We start from the raw sequence: 16,297 nt of genomic DNA on the forward strand, positions 1-16,297 counted from the left end.
TTCACAGATTTGCAATAAATGACCAGACCGAAGCTAAGTTATATTTTCATGACAAAATAAAAACAACAACATTGGTCATATCAGCCAAAATATTGGGGAAGCAACCACCTCCCCTGCCTGCCACCAAGCTCCAGTACCTCTGGCAAACTCACATATGCCCAAGTCGGGAATTGAACCCTGGTGGTCTTGGTGAGAAGGGAGAGAGAGCTAATCACTGCACTTACCGGACAACCCAATACATTCTTTGCGTATGTTACCTGCGTTTGCTGATGACCTTTAAGCCAATCTAATCTGCACTTCTTTTTCTCCCACCTCAGATAAGTAGATCCAATAATTTAACCATGCTAGATATTCTTATCTTGCCCACGGGCGAAGATAAAATGCCCGGATGGAACTTTTTTTTCATGGTCAACACATTGTAATTACCTCCCTTGTTGAAGACTGTCGTCTGTAGCATCAAGGAAATCTTGTCTTATGGTAATATTTAGATCGCTAATTAATTATTTCTCGCTTCAAATGTCACCATAAAACAGTTTTCACGCACCATTCAAGAAATAATTCTTCATTCTCCTTAGAACTATTTAAAAAGACTGACTATTAACATTAACTAGATCACTGCGTGCATATCCATGACAACCACGTGCTATCGCATATCCATACGCAATTATTTTCACTAAGCACAAAAGAGTTCCAGCCAAAAAATACATTTTTACTTAATTTTGTTTAACTGAGGTGGGAGAAAAAGCATCTACCATAGCCGCTCGTGTAAGATGGGTTCATCCCAACCCTCGTGCCCGGTGTTTTGCGGAAACTCGGTAAACCTCGTTTCCGCTATAAACACCCTACGCTCGGGTCGGAATGAACCTATCTTACACTCTCGGCCATGGAAGATACTTATAATCTAATTGTCATCTGAGTTTTATCAAGGGACCAGTAATTGATTGTTATTTAACTTTTGAAAGTAACAAATATTACATCAAAGCAATATCTGATATAAAGCATTGCCATATGTAAGCATAAGTAAATATTTTTAAAACACATACAACTGTTAATAGTCTCGAAGCAAGTAAAGGTAGTCCATTATTATCATCTGAATAATAATGTCTAATACCATTCACTAAATGAAAAAGGAATCAAAATCGAGCAGCCGCATTCAATGTAAACCCAAATGCATATGAAGGGAAACAACTCCAATCAGAAATATTTGAAGCCTATACCGTAGCTTCCCTTAAAATTGAAAACTTGAGACATGCATTACAGTGGCTGCTTTCTGCAGTTACCACAGTTCTGGCGTTTGTTTTTAATTCTGGCGTGTTGACTGTGCTAAAAGAGGCTATATTAGCCATTTCAAGGTTTATTATTGCTTGTTCTGGCTACAAGAAAATAAAGAATGCTCTGTTTACTCTTTTGTTCAAATATGCTGAACTAGTCTAAATGGAGGTTAATTTACTTCATTACCCACCTTAATAATGAGCATCCAGTAAAAAATCAAATTCAGCCACAGCAGATAATGCACCCAATGAGTAGAAGATGCAATCTGCATATTTTCATATCTGCGCCACTTAACGTTACTCTCATTTGTCTACAGGTGTTGCAAAAGGTTTGTTTGTCAGCACAGAGCATTCACACAAGGAAATTTAAACAAATATCATATTGTGTTACTTAACTAACCTGAGCCAACAGGAAGCGGAGGTTTGCCATAGCCACAGGTTGCCAAGTAATGCTCACGAGCCCTAGTCCTAATACGTCGTGCGCGGGATTTCCTCTTTCCTTGGCTCAAATCACCGCATGAACTGGATGGTCTTGGAGAACTCATACTGTTATATTACAAGGTTAAACTTTGTGAAAAAAATGATTTTGATATGTACTTAATCAAAATTACTAGTCAAAATAATAGTACATTGACAGGTTTTTTTTTTACGATTTTTGATATGGCAAGTCCTTCACTTCCAAATTTTTTTGTACCACAATAGGGTAGTTATTCCAACCGGGATTCTGGTTTAAAGCATATTGCTTCAATAAAATGTCATAAAAACAAGAAATATTACCAGATATTTTATATTAGTTCCGTACGCAAAAAATAAATATGCAACGAATAATTGTGAGTTTGACATGTTGACTGTCAAAGCATAACAATATATATGTGAAGGGCACCTGCATTAGGCTGCGGTTCACAGTTTTACATCAATCAGAGATGGCCAAGTTGTTACGATTGTATTTACGAGGTCGATCTCAAAGCTTGCGGGAGATGGCCAAGTTGTTGCAATTGGCATAATTGTTGTCTGTGTCAGTCAAGTTCTGATTTTATAAAAAGGTAAATCCTGTGTTTTAATGCATTAAAAGCTTGCTTTGTGCACACCCCCCCCCCCCCCCCCCCCCCAATGTTTTATTCGGCGAAATCCATGAGGATGGAATTTGTAGAATCCAGAATCCCTTCAATAGAGTTTAATCATAAAGACTACCGCATTATCTCTGATAATTTTCAGTGATTATTTGATTTTGTTCCATGCATATTAAAACCATTATAAATAATGGCCATAATTAAATGAAAGAAGATATATTTCAAGAAACATACCGATACTAAGTTTCTAAAAGACGAAATAAATGTCGCAAAGTAAGCTGAATTAACCATACATAAACAAAGATCCTTCACTTCCCCTTCCACGTGCATTTTGCTGTCATCCGAAAATTAACAGAGGCTTTCTGATTGGTTAAACGGATCTTGGGGTTATATTCAACTATTCTTTTGGTATTTCCCTTACACCCCGCAACGGTTACTTCCCTTTGAATAATAGGTACGGAAACCTTTGAATATGTGGCTTTTTATGTATGCAAAGTTCTAAAGAAATTACGAAATCGTGTCTGGTCTATAATGCAATTTTAACTTGAATGCAATAAAAATGTTGTTGTTTACAGTAGTTTTGGATATAAGACATAACGATAATATTGTATAGATTGGTTTACATGACGATGTATTATCCGTTTAACGCAATACCTTCCTCTCGCATATTCATTTTTTTAAGTGACTCTCTCATGGTTTGTAAAATGCACTTTTTTAATTACGAAATTAAGTGTGGCAAATCATAAGGAGTGTTAAAACAAAAATACCAAAAGCTGGAACCCTTCAGCAAATGTTGATATTTGCTCAAATATCGTCTTTGAAGACCACAATTTTCATTAGCGTTTATAACACGATTGAAAATTAATTACGGCTGTGGTGTTGCGTGATAGGTTGCTTGACATTATCACGTGATGTTATCAATGTATCGTTTACAGGTCAACATATCCACATATTTTATTAAAGTCCCTGTGGCCGTATGGACTAGCCGGCTAGTATCTGTTTTTTACCTGACTTTACCGGCGTGGGTTCGGACCCACCTAAAGCAAAAATACTTTTTTTATGCTATAACTCTATTTTTTTCTACCATTTCGGTATCTTAGAGTGAAGTAATGATAAAATAAGTGTTTTATAAGAAGCATTACCGGGGAAACTAAGTTTTGGTCCCAAAACATGAGAGAGAACCTTAAAACACCGTCATGGACCATCGGTTTTATAAAGAATTCTGCAAAAACGTATAATCGGATTTTTTCTTAGATTATAAGCTAACCAATCAGTTGACGTTTTTATCATATAATTGAATTGACGGTTTCTATGTTCAGACAATCGTCATTTACATTTTAGCGTTTAAATAATCATTCGTAAATAACAATAACAGTGATCTCAATGCTGTTGGCAAATATATTGCAAATTATTAAGAAATCACCTTCATGTTATTTATTTCATCAATACCAAACCATCCTTTTCTGTTTGAGTGTCGAACAAGGAATTTTGGACTGGAATGAGAATGTTGATTCTAAACATTTGAGAGGGATGTCCCATACAGAAAGAAAAAGATTTAGTCGAAATAACAAAATGCCAGTCAGGAACAAAAAAACGATCATTTCAAAGAAAACATCTGTTAAAGATGGCTTGGTCATCTTTATTTCATATAGAAGATTGTAGTGTGGGGAAATACATCGTCTGCTCTGATCAGCCCTGTTTGTTTACATTTCTCTTGTGTGTGCTAAAGATAGAACACTGAGTTTAACAGACAGGTACATAGCTGAGGGAATTTACAATAAGCCACTCCCCATTTACTCGCTGCCGGGGCAGCGAATGTTGCCCCTTTAAGCTAATCGTCGGATACCCCCTTTACATTACTATGCTATGATTCGTTGTGTACCGTGGGCGAGTTGGCTAATACAATATCGCAGTCATGAAATGTCAATGGGGGCATCTTCATTGGTTCCATAATGTAACATATGCTTTCCGTTTGAACAATATTGCATAATATGATATATAGCATATGATGCTTAGACATATGTGCAACTAAGTCATTAAGAAAAAAATGAAAATAAAATCGGAGATAAGTTTTCTTCTTGCCTGACACCAGATGAACTGCTTAAGAATTTAGACAGGCCATTAATACTCTTAACACAAGATTGGCAATTTTATAAATATAATATATTATTATTTCGAATACTTTACCATTAATATCAGTGCTTAAAAGTTTTTACCAAAGTGACAGTCGATCAACACTGTCGAACGCCTTACGATAATCCACAACTGCACAATTAAGTTTCAACTGCCTCCAGAAAACGGCACCCGTAACCGTCAATCATAGTTACACCGCGCATGTGAAGAGGGGAGAACGATCTAAAAATAATTGACGACTTTAGCAAATCATGCATTCGCAACTCCTAGGCCATTTTTATAGAAAACAAAGAGGTTTGTTTTCGATAAAAATGGCAGAGGAGTTCCAAATGTAAAATCATGTAGGTCAACAAAGCGCTCACCACGAAAATGAATGTTTGCATTCACCGTCAAATCTGCCCTACCTTATATGGAGCTACAGTAAATATGGTAAATCCCTGATTGTCGTTGATCCACAAATACTGTTAGCCTCTCACATAACGGTATTCATCCCCAATTTATTGAAAAATCTTACAGACAGGAAAACATTATAATTGTATCAATGTGCTCCAATAATGCTTTCACACGAGGGTAAACATATACAATAAATATAAACTCCGACCAAAACCGGCCAGGTTTTATGTATATATTGTAAGAACAAAACGTTGGAGGGTGTCAATTTGTGGCTAACCATCATAACGTCCTATGGAAATATAAAGTCTGCACCCGCACATTCCATCTCCAGCCAAGGTTTATGCAATAAACTTAAAAAAAGAAAATGACAAGTTGTGTATAGACTATATTCTATGTAAACCATCTTTTTTTGGAGTATATCGCTCGATGTTGTTTTTCAATGTACGACAGTCTTTGTTTCCATTGAACATTTTCCACAATGTATCTTTGATTGCTTCATCACACGCGTGTCATGTGATCGTTCTTAGAAGGCATCAGTGCCTTCAATTCAGGCATATAAGATAACTCACAATAGATTAGATTTTAATTGTGTGGTAAACCGCTTTCATTTATACTAACGTTACTAACGCATTTAGCTGTAATATATATATTTTTCCGATGTTAATATGAAAACTGGATCTGCTCTTTTGTCAGCAGTCTTTTATCACTTGTTTCCAGACATTTACGAAAAAAATGCTCATTCCAAGACAGCAAATGAAAAAGTTGTTAGAACAATCTGTGAGAGTGACGCATTAAATTAATCGATTGTCATCCCGGAAGCATCGAATTTTGCAAGTATTTCCGTACTTTTTATAATTAAGCATAAATTAATGCAAACAAACACTAATTAGGCACTATTTTACGTTTGTGTAATTTAACGGATCTGTGCGATCGTTACAATTTACGACCAGACTTTAAGCGATTGACCACTTTAAAAGATGGACCCTTCTTTAAGCATTTGACCCATCTTTATAACAACAGAAGCCGGACCTGAAGCTACTAAAACAAGGCAAAAAAGCTTGATCATAACATTTATTTTCCGTTTATTATTAAGTGATTTAACATATAGCCAACCCTTATAAAGTATACCAAAATAATTAAAATCACCATGCATCCAAAAATCTACATAATTTTACAGTTTTTATAAATTCCGGTGTCTAAATAGCAATCTTTCAATCAGATTGTGGCTTTTACGTACAAACGGAATAAACATCCAAACGATCTAATGTTTTATTAACGCAATCTGATTTTTAAGTTTTCACCTTGCCATATTCAATGCCTTGCAATCAGCTGTCACCTTGCGGTACTTTCAACTTGAGGGTGTTTTTACGCAAAGTTTCAAAATCAACCACTAATTTGTGCATCGGTGAACAAAACCCCCATGTATTTAAAGTATGTTTTGTGTTAGTTGTGTGTAAAAGTGTTCTAAAATGTAAAAAAATGAACGATTACACAACTTATAAAAAACTAAAAATAATCTTCGAAATGGTATTAATGGGAGTTCAAAATATCGATCATTTAAAGAACATAAAAATAGTATAAGTAAAATAGATGTAATAAAACTAAGTTTGCGACTTCTTCTTAATTGGTTCGGCCTGACTTTTTTTAAAAATATTGAAAAAAGAAATGATATACGAACTAAACTAATATCAAAAAGCATAACAGAACATACAGTGGATACAGCATGACTAAGTTTGGCCTACAGCAAACATAACAATATTTACACAAAGCATGTTACTGTTACTGTATAAGATATAAGGTTTTGCCCTTACATAAGTTGTACATATATGAAGTATAGTATTAACAAAGATCATTGTACTAATATTCATTATTTTACATATGGTTATTACCGGTATTTAACATGTAAAGTAATATTTTTCTTGAGGTAGAATGTTTGTAGATAATACAAGTTCTCTATAAGATTTCAGTGTTTTTATTTTCTAAGCAACCTTTTGTACCTTCATTTTACACCCCCACCTGTTTTATTGTTTATACCATTATAGAACTTTCAATTCAGATAATACAACACCCGGTTAACATGTTGAAACATCGAGGTTGACTCGGACCTTCACGCGGACATTAGCGGTTCTTCTGAAAAATACAGAGAAAGACAGCATGAAGAGTAACCTCGCTTACCAGGGCCAACTAGCTTTCTCGAAAAGGTATAAGCATAAGGCTTAAAAAGTTGGTAGGTATAATATACTTTGTTAATATAATTTGCTTGCAAATGTCACTCATATATTGTTGTTGCTATGGAGCTTTGTTCTATGTCGAAGAATAAATACTGTTGATGTTTAAACAAAATTGTGTTTATAGCGGGAGGGCCGTTTTTATGTGTTTTACTAAGGTCGGCGGCTTTTATTAGGTAGAGTTTACTTGGAACACACATTTTTAATGTTTTTCATTTAGCCATATACATACTAACAATATGTTAAACAGGATAAAAATTGTTTATGATGATTTATTAATTTAAGAAAATAATTTTCTTTGAAAGTCTTAAAAGTTTTCAAAATAAGAATACTACACAAATTATACCAACACTGAAAGAATCCTTTTATAAGGGACTAAAACTTGTTCGAAAAATTTAGACGAGCATTGCGTAAGAGGTTTGGTTTCCCGCTTGCAGTCAATGCGCTGCGATGCAACAGGGAACCATTAAAGGCGGTTTTGTTGGTAATAAACAAGTTATGGTTTATATTGGTTTCACGAACTGTGTATTTGTTGTGACAGTTTCAAATAAAATAGAAAACATTTTTATTGTTTGTTTTACAAAAGCCGAAACTGGTTTTTGAAACTATTTGACCCCCCCCCCCCCCCACACACACACCGGTGGCGGTTTCGTCGGTTCGTTCCATCTGAAACTCGTTCACTTTGAAAAAACAAACAAACATGGCGGACATAGATCAAATGTGTGTTGAAAAACAATTTAGTTAAAACAGGTAAGCAACCATCTGTGGTATCACTGTTATGGAGAAAATTAGAAGTAATGGCAAAATGCAGAAGCTCCACCATGTTGTACACAAAACCATGCATTTGTTATTTGATGGATACTTTTCGAAACAGGTTTCAAGCTGAAACCCATGAAACCAAAACTGGAACAAGTTTGGTATCAACAAAAACGCCCTAACCGTGATCTCAGGGCTTAATATCTAAGCGCTCAATTTGAGTACTAGTTTGGTATAACCGTGCCCAAGTACTAGAATCACTCAAATCATTTTATTTCTACGCTATTCAGTATTGATATAGTTAGAGATCAAACACTTAACATTCTGAAATCGTTTGTTGATTCATTGGCTATAAGGTGACGGGGACTTTCTGGCAAGATATCCAACAATAGTTACCCTGTGGTCAATGTGTTCTCATGTTACTGTGTAATAGTGTTATCATGCAACAGTTACCCTGTGGCCAATGTAATAGTGTTATCATGCAACAGTGACCCTGTGGCCAATGTAATAGTGTTATCATGTAACAGTGACCCTGTGGCCAATGTAATAGTGTTATCATGTAACAGTTACCCTGTGGCCAATGTAATAGTGTGATCATGTAACAGTTACCCTGTGGCCAATGTAATAGTGTTATCAGGTAACAGTAACCCTGTGGCCAATGTAATAGTGTTATCATGTAACAGTTACCCTGTGGCCAATGTAATAGTGTTATCATGTAACAGTGACCCTGTGGCCAATGTAATAGTGTTATCATGTAACAGTTACCCTGTGGCCAATGTAATAGTGTTATCATGTAACAGTTACCCTGTGGCCAATGTAATAGTGTTATCATGTAACAGTTACCCTGTGGCCAATGTAATAGTGTTATCATGTAACAGTTACCCTGTGGCCAATGTAATAGTGTTATCATGTAATTGTTACCTTACAGGCAATTTAACAGTGTTATCATGGTATTGTTACGCTGTAGGCAATGTAATAGTATTCATAAAAATTGCATGGGGAACCAATTCATCCCTTTAACCCTTAGCGCAAAGCCACTGACTGGAACATCCTGCATATATGCTGCAAAATCCAGGTATAAGCAGGCATACTGGGGTTTCCTTCTTAATCGAAAATTAGATAGGATTTCTTGGAAAGATCATGTAATTGTTACCCTGTAGGCAATGTAACAGTGTTATCATGTAATTGCTACCCTGTAGGCAATGTAATAGTGTTATCGTGTAATTGTTACCCTGTAGGCAATGTAATAGTGTTATCGTGTAATTGTTACCCTGTAAGCAATGTAATAGTGTTATCGTGTTATTGTTACCCTGTAGGCAATGTAATAGTGTTATCATGCTTTTGTTACCCTGTAGGCAATGTCACAGTGTTATCATGTTATTGTTACCCTGTAGGCAATGTAACAGTGTTATCATGTTATTGTTACCCTGTAGGCAATGTAACAGTGTTATCATGTAATTGTTACCCTGTAGGCAATGTAACAGTGTTATCATGTAATTGTTACCCTGTAGGCAATGTAACAGTGTTATCATGTAATTGTTACCCTGTAGGCAATGTAACAGTGTTATCATGTAATTGTTACCCTGTAGGCAATGTAACAGTGTTATCATGTTATTGTTACCCTGTAGGCAATGTAATTGCGTTCTCATGTAATTGTTACTCTATGGGCAATGTGTAATAGTGTTGTCATTTTAATATTACGGCGTTCGCATTGTAATAGAGCTACCACGTTATTTCGCTGTCTGGAAAATGCTATACTAGTAGTGTTATCATATTATCGTTACTCTTTTGGCAAAACAGTAATGGTAGCATGGAATTTCAGTAGTGGAATCTTGTAACCTCGAACTTACCGGATTTTCCTTGAAATTGTAGAGATCTTTACCCTTGACGTCCCCACCGCTACCTTTGTTGTGGTTGGACTCGTGCTTGTCAATCAAGTCTCCATTTACATCCACGGACCCCAAAAACACGAGGCTAGTTGGGTTGCCGTTCTTACCGCCAGTACTTCTGAACTTTTTCGCCATGGATCCAGCGTGGTTGTTATGGTCTGGGGAATACCAGTAACCATGGTACTGGTAGTACACACCCTTGGGGGCTTTAGCTTTTCATTCCCAGTTTTCTAGCATCCGGCCATACCATGTCATACCGTGCCCTGTTAAAATGCATCGATTGTATTTGTAACGTAAGGTGGAATACTCATAAATCACATATAGTATTATTTACATAATTATAATAAGAATGACAAAATATAGCCTACATGGCGCCAAAAGGAACGTTCAGACTGTGTACTCTTAGAAATATTTGTTCAGACATTGTATTAACGTTGAAATATTTCCGTGATGTTTTTCTAACATATTTTGATGTAACAATGACAGTTGTGAAAGCACTTTTTGCAATAAGTTTCAAGCGGTGTTTGGGTTATAAAAACATATTAAATGATAGGTGAATGCTACAAGATTTACTGTGGTTTAATTTAGTCTCATAAGGTAGAGATACCATGTTTTATGCTCATTTCTTTCAAATTAAACGCAGTATCCTTCACAAGAACCATTATGTTTGACATCTGTTTATCTTTTTTTAATATTAAAATAATATTATCAATTGTGGTAAATCTTGTTTAGGAGTAAGAGTGCACATTAAAAAGTTGCTATTTCTGGAGTTATTTGAAAACCGGTATATTTGTGCATGTAGTTACTCCAATCTGCTAGTATACTTTTTGTGTTCCTTAGACGAACCTAAGTGGCTGTATCTATTGGAAAAAACTTACTCAGGTTATTTTTATTCGCAACCCACTTTTATTTTAAAACTGAAATTAATTTAGCGATGGTTCGTTGAAAGTATTGGACAACCACTATATGATAAATGAGTACTGATATATATCTTATAAATGAGCTTATATTTACTATCATATCTTGGACTTATTTTTCGGCCTCGCCTCTTTTCATCATCATCGTCTCTATTAGAGCCGCTTCTCTGTTTCTGTGTCTGCTTCTGGCTACTTCCACTTCCGGTATTCTTCGTCTGGTTACCCCCACTTCCGCCGGATGTAGAATTCCTCCGCTGCGCTTCTTCCCTCTCCTGCCTGGCTTTCGCCGCATTCCCTTCCTTCATGTCCCCTGAAATTCCAACAAAATGGCAAAATAAACTGCACACAATTCATAAGGCAACACCTGTTAAAAAAATTGCACTAAGGATTTTGGCCGAAAAAAATGGAGCAGGCGGGCGAAATAATAAGAAAACAATTTCTAATTTGTTTAGAAAAAAAAACGGGCGAAAGAAAACTTATTTTTGCCGATATAATAGATACTCCGAATGTATCATTTTTAAAGGGGCTATACACCGTATGATGAAATAGCGAAAAAAAAAGAAAGAAAATTGTCGAAAAATGAAATAAACTTGGTATCAATGTGTACAATGCATTGAAAATAACTATCTGAAGTACCACATAGTTAACAAACAATTTATTTTTCCATTAAAAAAGATTACAAAGTATGTATACCTAGTATAACTCATTCATTATAAATGCGTGATTGGCTAGTCGGTGTTATCACGTGATATTACAAAGTTAGGTATATAGCTTAAATCTTCCAAATTTTTAGAGTAAACCTTCGTAGCACAGTGGATACAACACTGGCTTGCAATTTTGGCGACATCGGTTCGAACCCGGTCTCCTACTCGATTTTTTTTACATTTTGGAATTTTTTTACCATTATGAAATCAAAGAGTAAAACATTTTATTAAAAATTGTCCTGAGATTCTTCACAGAAAGAACTTTTTTGGTGCCAATCTAGTGTACAGTCCCTTTAAAACTCCATTTTCCCCGATCTGAGTGCAATTTATAATAAAAGTTTATACTCTCATATTTACGCCTCAACTTCCTTTCCTTATATGAACTGCCTTTCGGCAATAGCGCACGTTCATCCGATGAACGCAACATCTTCGGATATGTTCAGATCGGAATTCATCGCATAACAATATACATGAAAATTGTTGATCCTGTTATTGTTTGTATTCTGTCAGCAGGTCCCGTAAAAAGTAAATCAACATTTATCCTACACATCCTAATGTCATGGTGGTCAATTATGCCAAAAATAATCAGAGAGAGACAGATTTAGAGTCGAAAAAACGTGACGGTGGGACTGACTGTCGTACAGACGGACGTGACAACGCGAGTGATTCCTATATAATCCCCACATCACCTTGAGAAGCTGCACAATATACTGCAATACATTGTTTTCTGTGACTTAGACGTAAACAAATCAGGTGCATTGGTTTGTGAAGAAAAGTACAACAAAAACTAGAATAAAACAAATCGCAGCAAAGTTATGCATATTCCACCCTTAATCAAACACAAGAAAATATTATGATTTCACCTTTTAACTTTTAATTCTTCAATTTGTGTTGGCGATTGAGTTGGTAAAATTCTCTAAACGGGATTGTGTATATCCTCTTTGTATGCAAACATGTACCCCCTTTTCAAGAACATTTTGATACATGCACTCGCGACAAACTCAATGTTTACTTACTGCAATATTGATCAAAACAAGGAACATCTGTAAATACACACAGTAAATAGCCCAGCAGGATAGCCCACTAAATGGTGATTAATTGACTGGTTCAATTTCATGGACTGATAAGCCTTTTTCTCAAAATGAGGAGTTTGGGAGGCAATTTCTCTGGACTGTACTGACCGATATTGCTGAATGTGTAAATTCTGCATTTGAGTGTGTCTTATGCGAAGGCTTAATTGAAAATCTACCGATACCCAAAAGGTATGTACACATTCATACTTTATCCTTTTTTCCAGCTCATTTAGTCAGAAAAAGATGGGAAAGAAACATTGTGAAACTCTATATTTTTGTGAATATAATCAATGGATACTTTGTTCATTTAACATTATGATATACTATTGTGTTTTATGTTTTCTGTTAAAAACTCAATTGAAGTGCACATTTTATTTCAAACATTCATTAACGTAATGCCAAACATTTTTATTGCAGGTAAAACTTTGCACCGAAATGGTGGAATTTAATATCTCAGGTTTAAAAGGGCTTCCTATTGTCACTGATGATACTGGAAGTGAATATGTTTCTTATAGATTTTCTGAGAAGAAAAAAACTTTCTGACGAGTCACATTTTGTGAAGGCCAATGTTTTTCGGTGGTTTAAAGGCAGAGAACATATTGTAAAAGAAATAAATGGCAACGCTGTGTTTGAAGCTCAAAATGTTGTGCATTTCTCCTTTGCCAATTCAAAACAGTCTGAAGTACGTAGACAATTGTCAGAGGAACTCTACAGTCAATGCAGCACAAGAAAGGTTCAGTGTGAAGTGACAACCGTGTTGCAGATCTACCAGAACGTTTCATCTGAAAACAGTTTTGATGGGAAAAACTTCAAGACAGCATTAGAAATAAATGAAAACGATTTGGAAACACTAAACACATATTATAAGGGACAGTTTAGTGAAGCTGAATGGGCAAAAGTGTGTTTCTTTGAATATCACTTCATGCATGCAAATAATATAGATGTGGCAACAGAAGATTATGAAAGCTTAATTGCCAAAAAGGCACTGTATTATGATCACTTGAAACAATCAAGTGATGCTGCTAGCGAGTTGCTTACACAGTCCAAAAATGGAATTACAAAAGAAATGTAATGCAAAGTGTAGTTGGCAGAAATCGACAAAGTCCACTCTTCATAGAACTTGATGTTGACGACACCATCTTTGATGCCATCTTTGTCCAATAATTTGCGTTGAATGTTCAAGGTACTGTGCAGATGTTGAAATTTCAGAAGATTCACATCAATTTGATGATGTTAACACAACAGTGAATTCGTTAATCGAGAACAAACATGGAGAAAACTATGCAAAATTACTCTTTTGTGTGTGTGTTTTTAAAAAAAATCGCAATTGTGTTAATACAACTGTCGCTATATAGAGCCATTTATTGTATTTGGTAATCATTCCATGGAAAAGTACATGAGGGTCTGTACTTGCACGACCATCTTTGCAAATGAAACATTCTTAGTGTTTAACTGTTTAAAATATACCTGCATGTTTCTTGGTTTACATGTATTTTTATTATTTTTAAGTATTTTGTATCTCTGAACGTTTTGATAACAGTTTTTTTTTCCATAATGTGCTTATTTGTGCAAAGTGTACATGTTTATATACTTTGTGTGTTATGTGTACATGCTATCTTATGAGATTAAATTTATTTAATTACATGAAATCACAATTCAATACAATAGTAGTTTATTTAGCATAAAAAACTTACAAAGTTTATAGCGATAACAAACAGGATGGAAATAAAAGTACAACATTTTCAGAGGAAAACGCAATGTGGCATTAAAATCCAGCATGTGTAAGATTAAATGCATTTTAGAATGTAAAATAAAGCATACACATGTGTTAGGAATTTGATACCTTGGCTTGTTTTAGATTATTATCACAAAGGCGTTAATAAACACTGACCCCTGCAGCCTTCGTCAAAATGATAAGTCTGGTGTGGGATAGGCTTTATCGGGCAGATGCTGTTTTGGTTTATTTCACACTAATCTAAATAACTTCAACTTGATTGAAGAATTTTTGTTTCAATGAAAACGAAACCGACACCATTTTAAAAGGAAAAAAGTATCAATAGCTCATCGATATAACACGCCAGGGTATATCATTGGAATGCCTTCAGAATGAGCGAAAGCGTTGAATCGGGTTTTTTTTTTACGTAATAGTAAGTTTTTCGTTTACCGATTTCTGGACATAATGAGTATAATCTTCTTAAAAGGTGAAACCACAGGCCATACTCGTCGTTTCCCTCTATGTACAAGTAATTGAAACCACGGAACATGCGCTGGAGCATTTTCAAGGTATAAGACAATGATTCTGCAGCGTGTATCCCTGTGACATCATCTGTACTCTGATCGTCTGTATATGTCCGAGCATAAAGCTCAATAGTATATCAAGGTCATAGGTAAGCATATCACATACCATTTGGAGTTTGCAACATGAAGTACTGTTCAAGTTCAATTTTCTTTTTCTGCCGTTGTTCGCACAGTCAAATGTCATATTGTACCGGGAAAACCGAATGGGGAACATTTTGAGTTCTGAAAGTATGAATTAAGTAGACTGTCGGAGCGTGCCATGGACTTGAACAGGGTTCGGGGAAAGACATTGCTGTCCTGCCTTGTTAATAGACTGTCGGAGCGTGCCATGGACTTGAACAGGGTCGGGGAAAGACATTGCTGTCCTGTGTTGTTAAAAGACTGTCGGAGCGTGCCATGGACTTGAACAGGGTTCACGGAAGGACATTGCTGTCCTGCCTTGTTAATAAACTGTCGGAGCGTTATGGACTTGAACAGGATTCACGGAAGGACAGTGCTATCCTGCCTTGTTAATAGACTGTCGGAGCGTGCCATGGACTTGAACAGGGTTCGGGGAAAGATATTGCTGTCCTGCGTTTCTGCGATTTGGTTCCCTGTTTATAATGTATGCGCTGTGAAACAACAGGGATTTAAATCAAATCAGTTTGATTTAGTGAGCGACTGTTTGCCTGAACTGAACGCAGGGCTGGTGAAGAATTCGGCCCCACCATCGAGTTTTACTCCTTCGTTAATTCCGGATTTATTCGGTACAATTAAAAATATTTTAAACGTTCATTGGCTTCATTTTATGGTAGCTTCTCAATGGGCGACTGTATGATAACCAAATGAATGTCGTCGGTGTGTTCCAATACAGAATCTGAATACCTGGTTATACCATGCCTTTGTGGAATATCAAAAGAAGTAGATTCGCTTTGTGTCCAGGGACAGTTGTTGGCTTGGGCATCATTCATCCATGTATCTGTACGGTACATTTCAAATTCTAACATGCAGCAGCGACGTTATCAACATCAGCAACAGCAGTAATAGTATGAATCCATACGTTTTTTACACCTTATGCAAAATGTGTTTTCTCAGTTTCAAAATATACATGTATACGCACAAAACGTGGCTTAAGGGTACGTACCGTGTATTTTGTATCCGACGTATGCACCAACACCAACAACGACCACAGGTTCACAGATTACCGTCAATACCCCCAATTCCACTGCAGCTCCGCCGCCATATGCGGCAGCGGCCGCGGCCGCCCCGAGCGCTGCCATTTTGGGCAGATATGTCCCGAAGACTAGTTTGAATCACAAACACCGGTAAACGTCTCGAAGTCCCCCATGGCCGTCTGAAATTAAGATGAGTAAAGTTTAAACAAGAGTTGTGTTGTTTATATGATTGGTAGTAGATGCTATACATGTACCTTTAAACATAACGATATTCAAAAGGTGATTCTTATATTTTGCTTAATTTATACTGATATTACATAAGTACGACGGCAGTATTTCAGGATGCACCACAGGAATACTGTTTTGACTGTTACCTAAATAACCATGAACAACTGCCGTTTTTTTCGTTGA

General features: G+C 36.0%; 1 protein-coding gene across 1 annotated transcript; it reads right to left on the bottom strand.

The window, feature by feature from the left end:
- Positions 1-6,916: 6,916 nt before the first annotated feature.
- On the bottom strand, positions 6,917-16,055 carry LOC128240271 (uncharacterized). The gene is made up of 4 exons (XM_052956832.1): positions 15,856-16,055; positions 10,755-10,967; positions 9,702-10,003; positions 6,917-6,997 (listed from the first exon to the last, which is right to left on the bottom strand). The coding sequence occupies exons 1-3, from the start codon at positions 15,989-15,991 to the stop codon at positions 9,957-9,959; spliced, it is 396 nt and encodes a 131-aa protein (XP_052812792.1). The 5' UTR covers positions 15,992-16,055; the 3' UTR covers positions 6,917-6,997; positions 9,702-9,956.
- Positions 16,056-16,297: the final 242 nt, after the last annotated feature.

The sequence above is a fragment of the Mya arenaria genome, chromosome 1 (genome assembly GCF_026914265.1).
Source record: "Mya arenaria isolate MELC-2E11 chromosome 1, ASM2691426v1".
In the NCBI taxonomy this organism is placed as follows: Eukaryota; Metazoa; Mollusca; class Bivalvia; order Myida; family Myidae; genus Mya; species Mya arenaria.